At 51.8% G+C, this 10,798-nt stretch overlaps 1 protein-coding gene across 1 annotated transcript; it reads right to left on the reverse strand.

The window, feature by feature from the left end:
• Window positions 1–332: 332 nt before the first annotated feature.
• LOC116508331 (dehydrogenase/reductase SDR family member 13-like) lies at window positions 333–10,527 on the reverse strand. The gene is made up of 5 exons (XM_032216902.1): window positions 10,328–10,527; window positions 7,970–8,088; window positions 5,341–5,464; window positions 2,884–3,195; window positions 333–834 (listed from the first exon to the last, which is right to left on the reverse strand). The coding sequence occupies exons 1-5, from the start codon at window positions 10,461–10,463 to the stop codon at window positions 575–577; spliced, it is 951 nt and encodes a 316-aa protein (XP_032072793.1). The 5' UTR covers window positions 10,464–10,527; the 3' UTR covers window positions 333–574.
• Window positions 10,528–10,798: the final 271 nt, after the last annotated feature.

A 10,798-nucleotide genomic window follows, 5' to 3' on the forward strand; every position in this document is an offset into this window, starting at 1 on the left:
CTCTGTAAACCGCTTAGAGAGGACTGAAAGCCCTATGAAGCGGTATATAAGTCTACTGCTATTGCTATTGCTATGAGATAGTAAACTGCTTTGACCTGGCAAGATTCTAACTCTAGGTGTTGAAGAGTCCAGGAATCTCTTTGGCAGAGATTCACTCACTACCTGTCACTCTCTGTTTTTGGATCCTGGCATTTCCTGATTCATCTCCATGCCCTCCTCTACCTATACAGGTAGTCCTCAGTTTACGACAAATGAGCCCAGCATTTCGTTTGCTAAGCAAGTCCATGTTCTGATGATGAGAAAGGATTGTTCCACAAGTAAAAGACACCCCCTTTTAAAACAGGTCAGGAACAGCCTTTATTCACCAAAAATAATAAGTCACAAATGAGAGTCTTTGGGCAACACTGGGCAAACCCCACAATGCTTTCTAATTTTTGAACTTCTTAGAAATTCAACCCTTGAATTTCCACCTCACACACAACCTCTGGGAAGTTTCCGGATTCCCTGCAGTTTGATCCCCCAGTTTAATCGGACACCTGCTTTCAGTTGCCCCAAACTCCAACTCTGTCCCGTCTTAAGCGGTCAGTCCCAGCAGCCTCTCGCTGAATTCCCAGAGCTTCTTGGCCAGCTGGTCATCGCAGGCCTGTGGCCAGGGCACCTTCGGCCGGCAGTCCTCGAAATACCTCCCGCTCAGCCTCTCGATGCCCTCCTCGGTGGCGCAGTAGATGGAGGTCTGGGCGCCTGCCTGGCAATCTCGGCTGAAGAGCGTCATGAACCAAAGCGACCGAGATAACCAGGTTGGAACAGAGCGGCCGATTTCGGTCCTAACAGCTCCTGAAAGCAAAAGAGAGTTGGTTGTGTGAAGGGCCCCCAGGATGGAAGGGAGCACCTTCCAGGGTGACCCAGAGGGAGGAGGAGGAAATCACGCATGAACAACACCCGTTGCCCACTTCAAATAATTTTCGGAAGACCCAATGCTGAAGTGAGTGGGCCATGGTGCAAAGGGTGTGTGTGTGTGTGTCTTTGTGTGCCTGTGTTCTGCATTGCACAGCTGAATCCACTGTCGTTGGATGGCTAATAGGTTCAAATAAATAATATTACTTAATGGTGGTTTGTCTGTTTCCCGAGTTGGCTAAAATAGTGTTTGTGTGTGTTGTCACACACATGAATCCATTGGAATTAAGTGGCTAATACAGGCAGTTGTATATAAGTAGAAGCTCAGGGCAGCAGGAAAAGGGGGCTGATCCCCCGTGTGTGTGTTTTTCTTCTCTCTCTCTCTCTGTCTCTGTCTCTCTCTGTCTCTGTCTCTCTCTGTCTCTCTCTGTCTCTCTCTGTCTCTCTCTGTCTCTCTGTCTCTGTCTCTCTGTCTCTGTCTCTCTCTCTGTCTCTGTCTCTCTGTCTCTCTCTGTCTCTGTCTCTCTCTGTCTCTGTCTCTCTCTCTCTCTCTGTCGCTCTCTCTCTCTCTTTCTCCCTCCCTCCCTCCCTCTCTCCCTCCCTCCCTCCCTCCCTCTCTCTCTCTCTGAAAGCCAGCGAGCTCTCCTTGGGCCTCTTCACTAGTCCTTCTCTTTGTTCTTGGCAACTTTTTGGGAATCCGGGCTGGGTGAGGAACAACTGTGAGCCGTGGAGGAGGCTTCCCTTCAGGCGACCCTCCCTCCCCCTCATGACCCCCTGGCCATCTGTGGTGGGGCCGGGGTGTGTGTGTGCACGAGCGGGAAGACCCTTCTCAAGCGAGCGGGTGGCCACCTTGCTTCCGCCTATGCTGCCCTTTGGCCGAGCCCGGTCACTTGCTCTAGGAGGGTCTCCCTGCTCATGCGCACACACACACCCCGGCCCCGCCACAGATGGCCAGGGGGTTGCGAGAGAAGGAGGGGGAGGAGGGACGCTGGGGTCTTACTGCAGGAGTGAAGTGGCCCCGTACTTGCCTCCGTGCCACATTTGCACCCAAGGCAGCCCTCGACTCCCGCCGCTTCAGGCTCCGAGCTTTCGGCCACGCCCTGTTGTTAGCGGAGAGGCGGGAGGGCGGAATTGTGGCTCAGCAGCCTAATGGGCTCCAGGAGGAGGAGGGGAACTCATCTCCCCCATTGGGAAGCACGCTACAGTTTACTGTGCCTCATATCAGAAGGGGCGGGGGAGAGACACATACCCACCCCCAAACACATACAGAGAGAGGGAGAGAGAGACAGAAACATAGAGAGATACAGACGGAGGGAGGGAGAGAGAGACAGAGAGGGAGAGATGTCAAAAGGGTTTTGTGGCTCCCGGTCGGTGGTGGGTTCCGGTTACCATCCAGCGACACCTCCGCGAGCCTCCGCGACGCTGCAGCTGCTCAGCAGAGCATCGTGCAGCCGCTGTACGCACTGTGCGCATGTGCGGTGGGCCCTCCGGAGCACTGTACCGGAATGGTACCCGGGCCGGTGCTCCGGGCAGCCTCCAGTATGCCCGTACTGGGGCGTGCTGCCTGCAACCCACCACGGCTCCCGGTATTTTTTAACAACGGGTTCTCTGCTGGGTAGGCGTAGCTAGGGGCCAGTCATCTGACTGGGTTGGAGTGAGTGACCTTGAGGTGTCCACTCCCACACAGGTTTTGTGTTTTCTTTTCTGTGGGAAACAGGTCCAAATGGCTCTTTGAATGTTGAATGTTGCAGAGCCCTGATGTAGGGTCTCCTGCTTGAGCAGGAGGCTGGACTGTATGACCTCCAAAGGCCCTTCCCACACTAAGATTCTAGGATTCTGGACCTGGGATGGTGGGAGACGTTCTCCCTCCGCAGCTGAGCTTGGTGGAGGAAACTCCCAGGGTGGTCTGCAGAGGAGGTCGAGGGAGCACCCATTGCGATACGACGGGGGGCTCGATCTGGGGCGCCTTGGAGCCGGACTTCCACTTACCTGGATGAACCGCGTAGCAGGTGACGTCGGTTCCTTGCAATCGGTTGGCCAACTCTCTCACTTGGAGAACGTTGGCTAGTTTGCTGTTGGAGTACGAATGCAGAGCTTGCCACATCCCTTCCACCGGCCTGTGGATGGTCCGAAAGTCGATCTTCCCCAAAACGTGGATACTGGAGACCACAGTTACGATCCTGCTCGGGGCGCAGCGCTTCAGCCGGTCGAGGAGCAGGTGGGTCAGCAGGAAGTGGGCCAAGTGGTTGACCTGGAAGGCCTGGTCAAAGCCATCGGCGGTTTGGCCACCCTGAAAGACCCCTGCCAGGAAAGTAAGCGGATTACATGCAGCCCTTGGCTTACAACGGGTCACTTCACAATCTAATGCAATGTTTCTCAACCTTGGTAACTTGAAGATGACTGGACTTCAACTCCCAGAATTCCCCAGCAGTGGTCAGGACAGTGTTTCTCAACCTTGTCAACTTGAAGATGTCCGGACTTCAACTCCCAGAATTCCCCAGCCAGCGAATGCTGGCTGGGGAATTCTGGGAGTTGAAGTCCGGACATCTTCAAGTTGACAAGGTTGAGAAACACTGATCTAATGAAAGGTAACAACAAGCGGGTTCCAAACTTCCAGTGGCTCCCCCTTGTGGCCACATCACACGATTGCAACCTGGTGCTTGGCAACCAGTTTGACCTTGGACACCTGGGAAATGACTGTGATTTATGGCATTTTTGTCAAAAAAAGGAATTTACTTGCAGTTTTCAACAAAAACACAGGATAGTGAACAATCGGTTTGCTTAACAATAGCCTCAAAAAAAGAATGTAAAATCGTGTTGGCCACACGGGTGACGGGATTTAGCACCATCACAACTTACGACCATAATGGGCAGGCGCCATCATGGTCGTAAGTCGAGGACTGCATGTAAAGCATCCAGTTTGCCCTAGTGGTTAAGAAAATGGGAGGACGTGAGTTCCCAATCCTGCCTTAAGCCATGAAAGCCAGCTGGGTGACTTTGAGCCACTAGGAGACAGGGAGTTCTAGTCCCGCCTTAGGCATGATCTGAGTGACTTTGAGCCAATCACTAGGAGACAGGGATTTCTAGTCCCGCCTTAGATATGAATTGAGTGACTTTGAGCCAATCACTAGGAGACGGAGAGTTCTAGTCCCGCCTTAGATATGAATTGAGTGACTTTGAGCCAATCACTAGGAGACGGGGATTTCTAGTCCCGCCTTAGGCATGATCTGAGTGACTTTGAGCCAATCACTAGGAGACGGAGAGTTCTAGTCCCGCCTTAGATATGAATTGAGTGACTTTGAGCCAATCACTAGGAGACGGGGATTTCTAGTCCCGCCTTAGGCATGATCTGAGTGACTTTGAGCCAATCACTAGGAGACGGGGATTTCTAGTCCCGCCTTAGATATGAACTGTGACTTTGAACCAATCACTAGGAGACGGGGAGTTCTAGTCCCGCCTTAGGTATGATCTGAGTGACTTTGAGCCAATCACTAGGAGACAGGGATTTCTAGTCCCGCCTTAGATATGAATTGAGTGACTTTGAGCCAATCACTAGGAGATGGAGAGTTCTAGTCCCGCCTTAGGCATGATCTGAGTGACTTTGAGCCAATCACTAGGAGACGGAGAGTTCTAGTCCCACCTTAGATATGAATTGAGTGACTTTGAGCCAATCACTAGGAGACGGGGATTTCTAGTCCCGCCTTAGGCATGATCTGAGTGACTTTGAGCCAATCACTAGGAGACGGGGATTTCTAGTCCCGCCTTAGATATGAACTGAGTGACTTTGAACCAATCACTAGGAGACGGGGAGTTCTAGTCCCGCCTTAGGTATGATCTGAGTGACTTTGAGCCAATCACTAGGAGACAGGGATTTCTAGTCCCGCCTTAGATATGAATTGAGTGACTTTGAGCCAATCACTAGGAGACGGAGAGTTCTAGTCCCGCCTTAGGCATGATCTGAGTGACTTTGAGCCAATCGCTAGGTGATGGAGAGTTCTAGTCCCGCCTTAGGTATGATCTGAGTGACTTTGAGCCAATCACTAGGAGACAGGGATTTCTAGTCCCGCCTTAGATATGAACTGAGTGATTTTTGAACCAATCACTAGGAGACGGGGAGTTCTAGTCCCGCCTTAGGCATGATCTGAGTGACTTTGAGCCAATCACTAGGAGACAGGGAGTTCTAGTCCCGCTTTAGGCACAAAAGCCAGCTGGTGACGTTGGGCCAGCCTCTCTCTCTCCCCAACCCCCCTCACAGGGTTGTTGTTTAGAGGGAAATAGGAGGGGGAAGGAGTGCTTGAGTTACTTGTAAAAATGATAATGAAGGCGGCATACAGAAAGCAAACAACTACAAATAGGAGGGAGACACTTCTCAAACGAACTGAAAATCCCGGAGACGGCCACTTCCTCCCCCGGAGACCCTGGGGGGAGGGTCTGCTCTGCCCCCACCTGCGTTGTTGATGAGGATGTCCAGACGGGGCTCCGATTCTAAGAAGGTCTGTGCAAAAGCTCGCACGGAGTCCAGGCTGCCCAGATCCAGGATCATCAGGATCACCTCCGAGTTCCCACTTTCCTGGAAAAGGAGCGGAAGGAATCCTGAGCCTCAGGATCGAGTACGGCTTCAAAGGCGGATCCCGACTTACTCACCTTCCGCGTCGGCCTGATCACCTCCCGGCAATCTCTCTGGGTGCTCCAACACTAGGACTGCAGACGGTTACGGAGCCGTGGCCCGTTGGGGACTGGGGCCGCCAAAGGGGCAGGCTAGTGCATGAAGCTTCGCTTGCACATGTACGGGATTTAGGATTAGAACTCTCGACCCCACCCCCGAAACCGCTGAAGACGCCACTACCAGTCCAAGAAATCAAAAAGATTGGGGGGGGAGGGGGCTAGCGTTGTAGTAAAATAATACAAGTTGTCCTCGGTTTTTTGCTAACTATTTAGTGACCATTTGAAGTTACAATGCCACTCGTAGCATTGTCCAGGGTCACGTGATCAATATCCCCTCAAGGGGAGTCAGACAAGCAAAGTCAACGGGGGAGGTGGATTCACTTAACAGCCATGTGATTCACTTAACAACCATGCCAAAAATGATAATAAAATTCTATCAGGTGTCATGCCTGCAGCTGTTCCTTTAAGAATCTTTGGCCTGCCACACTCTTATTAAGGGGTGGGGGGGGATTTAGCAAAGGGCAGAATGTGTTTTTTTCCAAATAAGAAATTCCTTCCTAGAAGCTGAAGGTCATCTTTTGTCTCCCAAACCTTCACACCTGACCGGAAGCTGTTAGGCGTAGATGCCAGCGTGGAAGAAGAGGATTGGACCATGGGATGGACTGTGGGTGTGGTGGGGGCAAGATCATGAGCTTTTAACTGGGTGGGATTGTGATGAAACTCCCAGAGTCGGAATCCCGTAGCACGATATCAACATGCCTGCTTTATAAAATTGGAACTTTGAGCCTAGTTTTGGCTTCGGCTCTGATTTAATTTTACATGGTATTTGGAAAGCTAACATCTGGTTTCCGAAAGATGCCCTAATTAATTCATGAGCCTCGAGCCAAGTCCCAAAAGAAAACCGGGTTTTTATTAGGAACGCCAATTCGGCAATACCCCATTGCAGTCAGATCTGACCTCATTTAAATTAGGGCTGAACTTCGTCCCTGTTCCTTCCCTCCCCTCAGTCTGTGTCATAAATCACATTCTCCAATGAGGTGCACCCCTCCCAAGCCTGCTGTAGTAATCTGAGAAACGACTCTAGCCGAAAGTATGTGTCGAATGCCCCCCCCCCGTTTCCTCACCATAGCACAGTGTTTCTCAACCTTGGCAACTTGAAGTCCTGTGGACTTCAACTCCCAGAATCCCCCAGCCAGCACAGATTCTGGGAGTTGAAGTCTACAGGACTTCAACTTGCCAAGGTTGAGAAACACTGCCATAGCATCTTATAACAGACATGCAAATACTTTATGAGTTGACAATGCATTTAACAAGTGTCTTATTTAGCAATGGGAATTCAAGCTTCAACTGTAGTCGCAAGTAGAGGACTGCCTGGATATAGCCGCCAATCTTCTAATCAACTCAAGGCAGCTCTCAGTCGAAAGTTAAATCAACGTAAAAACCGTAATAAAACTACAAAACTGGAAAAAATGCTCGCAAAAGTATGGTGACCTTAAGGCCAACTTCGGAGGGGATCTGCAGTGGGAGAAGAGGACGGTGATGGATCTCTGTAGGTGTGCATTGTGAGGATACTACAGGTAGTCCTCGACTTACAACTGCAATCAAGAGCAAAATTTCTTAAACGAGTCTTGTGCCCCCCCCATTTTACGACCTTTCTTGCAGCAGTTGTTAAGTGAGTCACTGCATTTGTTAAGTTCATTGTAAGGTGAATTGTGAGTTTACTTGTCAAAAGATTGCAAAAGGGGAATCACATGACCCAGGACACTGCGACCGTCATAAATAGGAGTCAGTTGTCAAGCGCCTGGATTTTGATCACGTGACCTCAGAGACGCCGCAGAGCTTGTAAGGGTGAAAAAGGGTCATGTCACTTTTATCAGTGCGGTTGTAACTTTGAACAGTTGTGAGTCAAGGATTACCCCTGTGACATCTGTTCTATTGTGACTCTATGGTGTGATACAGGGGTGTGAAATTCAGCAGGTTCCGGAGAACCGGTAGCAGAAAGTTTGAGTAGTTTGGAGAACCAGCAAATGCCACCTTTGGCTGGCCCCAGAGTGGGGGGGGGGGAAGGGGGATTTTGCAGTGTCCTCCCCCTGCCACACCCACAGAACCGGTAGTAGAAAAAAATTGAATTTCACCACTGGCGCGATATTATAGCGATTTTATCATGGTTTTATCGCAACTTAATATTTCCTCTTCATCTATTGTACTGTCCACCTATTTGTTATTCATGTATTTGTGGATGCTTTATTTAAACGTACATTTGTCTTTCTGCATATAGTGTGTTTTATCCGTGTTGTGTATCAGAGATCACACGATCTCTTTAGATGCCATTCGCTAAATAAATGAATAAAAACCACCAGGAAAACACCTGGATGCAGAAGAAATCGGAGGAACGGAGAAAATCGCTTACCCGTCTGATGTCGTACATGGCGGATTCTCCTCTCGCTCTGTCGCGGCATGCCAGAATGACGCGGGCGCCTCTCCGGGCCAGATCCACCGCCGTGGCCTTCCCGATCCCACTATTTCCACCTAGGAAAGGGCAGAGAAAGGATTCACCGAGATCGCCCAGAAGGAGGGGGCCTGCATTTCTTGTGCCTGCAGTTTTTGTGATGTTACACAATGAAGAATTTGTTTTGCAATATTTCTCAACCTTGTAAACTTTAAGATGGGAGGACTTCAACTCCAGGAATTGAACTCAGGGTCACCTGAGTGGTGCAATTGGGGGTGTGGAGCCTTCTTGGAACGGCTGAAAGGGTGTGTTGTAAAAGGCTCCCACACCCATTTTGCACCACTCAGATAACCTCAAGGGCACAGGGGAACTTCCAGGTGGTTTAAACTGCCCTCTAAAACAAGGGTGTCAAACAGGATTTCATTGAAGGCCGCATCAGGGTTATCTTTGATCAAGGGGTGGGTGGGTGGCGGTGGCCAGGGGGCGTGGCTAGCTCAATGTCAGTCACGGAGGCTTCATTTTCAGCCTGCTGCAGCCCTTTGCCAGAAAAAACTGGAGCTCGGGGAGGTGGCGCAGTGGTTAGGGTGCAGTACTGCAGGCCACTTCAGCTGACTGTTATCTGCAGTTCAGTGGTTCAAATCTCAGGGTTGACTCAGCCTTCCATCCTTCCGAGGTGGGTGAAATGAGGACCCAGACTGTGGGGGTGATATGCTGACTCTGTAAACCGCTTAGAGAGGGCTGAATGCCTTATGAAGCGGTATATAAGTCTAACTGCTATTGCTATCTATCTATCTATCTATCTATCTATCTATCTATCTATCTATCTATCTATCATCTATCTATCTATCTGGGTGAAATGAGGACCCAGACTGTGGGGGCGATATGCTGACTCTGTAAACCGCTTAGAGAGGGCTGAAAGCCCTATGAAGCGGTATATAAGTCTAACTGCTATTGCTATTGCGCATGGCCTTCCCCGGCTCCATTTTTGCTGGCAGTCGATCCTTCGCTGTTTGCAGGGTGGGCCTGTGGGCCACATCTAAGCACCCCATGGGGCTTGAGTTTGACACCTTTTCTCTAAAACAGGGCTCCCCAAACTTGGGCACTTTAAGACTTGTGGACTTCAACTCCCAGAATTCTCCAGGCTGGCTGGAGTCCACAAGTCTTAAAGTGCCCAAGTTTGGGGAGCCCTGCTGTAAAATAATGCAATTGACCGGATGTCTGCAAAGAATGTAATATATATATATATCCTTCCCCTCCCCTTCATCCAGAACAGAACAGGAGAGTGGGAAGGGACCTTGTAGGTCATCTAGTCCAACCCCCCCCCCAAATGGAGACCCCACACCATTTCTGACAGGTGGCAGTCCAATCAGAGCCGAAGAATTCTTGGGGGGAGAAGCGAAACATCTTCAGAGAAAAATCAGTCCAGCTGCCTCTTGGGGGGGGGGGGGAGCACCTTCGGGGCCTTCCTTTACTTCTCTTTTGAGAAAGGCAGGAAGGAAACAGCGGAGCCTCGTGGCGCAATCCAGAAAATCAATCCTGCCACTTTGGCTTCCGTTGCAATCCGCTCCTCTCCAGCCCTCAGAAACCACCAGATTTGATCGCGACGATTAATGCTGGCAAGGAAGTGAAGCGGGCTCGTCCTGCCGAGGCTCCCCCTGGCCGGTCCAAGCGCGGGTCTCCGGCAGCCCAGCCCTCCTTTCTCCCCTGCGCTTCCGCACCCCTTCCTTCTTCCTTCCTTCCTTCCTTCCTTCCTTCCTTCCTTCCTTCCTTCCTTCCTTCCTTCCTCCCTTCCTCCCTTCCTTCCTTCCTTCCTTCCTTCCTTCCTTCCTGGCTGGCCGAGGTCCGAGGAAGCCCCGGGGACGGCTGGCCTCTGCGGAGGAGCCTCCTGGCTCAGTCCTGACCCGCTTTGTCCCCGAGGGGCTTTTTCTGGCCGGACTTTCTCGGTTGCGCCTGAAGCGCCTTCGGCTCAAGCTGGACCGGGATGGGGCAGAACCTCCGCGGAGAAACCTGGGTTGGGGTCGCCTTCCCACCCGCGTCTCCCTGGGACCTTCGCGCTGCGCTTTTGCTCCGGGACTTTGATCTGCGCGGAGCCCCTGAGGTGGGAGGGGGGCTTATGGAAGGGAGGATGAGAGAGAGAGAGAAAGAAAGAGAGGGAGAGAAAGGAAGGAAGAAAGAAAGAAAGAGAAAGAAAGAAAGAAAGAAAGAGAAAGAGAGGGAGAGAAAGGAAGGAAGGAAGGAAGGAAGAAAGAAAGAAAGAAAGGAAGGAAGGAAGGAAGGAAGGAAGGAAGGAAGGAAGGCAATGCCCCCCCACCAGCTGACCTGTGATGAGCACCGTCTTGCCCCGCAGGCTGACCGTGTTCCGACACCGGGTGGCCGCCACGAAGTTGTAGTAAAGCAGCGCGTAGAGCCCCAGCAGCAGCGCCACTCCGGCCCCCAGCGCCCCCGCCGCCTCCATGGCCCGATCCCCGGCGCGGCCTCGCCAGCTGACCCCGCGGACCGCCAGCGCTTGCTTCCTTTTCCCTGGGACGTCCCCTGCCCCGCCCCCGCGTGGGACAGCCTCGATCACACGCAGCGCTGCCACCCTCTCGCCCCCCCTCCTGGCTGACAAGGAAGGAAAGAGGGAGGGAGGGAGAAGATGGGAAGGAGAAGGAGGGAAGCAGTGGAGGAAGAAGGTAGATAGGCAAGGAGGGAGGGAGGGAGGGAGGGAGGAAGGAAAGAAAGAAAGAGGGTGGGAAGGAGATGGGAAGGAGAAGGAGGGAGGCAGTGGAGGAAGGTAGATAGGTAAGAAGG

This window comes from Thamnophis elegans, chromosome 4 (genome assembly GCF_009769535.1).
Source record: "Thamnophis elegans isolate rThaEle1 chromosome 4, rThaEle1.pri, whole genome shotgun sequence".
Classification (NCBI taxonomy): Eukaryota; Metazoa; Chordata; class Lepidosauria; order Squamata; family Colubridae; genus Thamnophis; species Thamnophis elegans.

Coding starts and splice junctions, on each gene's coding strand:
- LOC116508331 (XM_032216902.1), bottom strand. CDS start 10,463: ATGGAGGCGGCGGGGGCGCTGGGGGCCGGAGTGGCGCTGCTGCTGGGG. Junction 8,089..10,327: donor CAAGACGGTGCTCATCACAG/GTCAGCTGGTGG, acceptor GCCCTTTCCTAG/GTGGAAATAGTGGGATCGGG. Junction 3,196..5,340: donor CATCCTCATCAACAACGCAG/GTGGGGGCAGAG, acceptor CTTTCCTGGCAG/GGGTCTTTCAGGGTGGCCAA.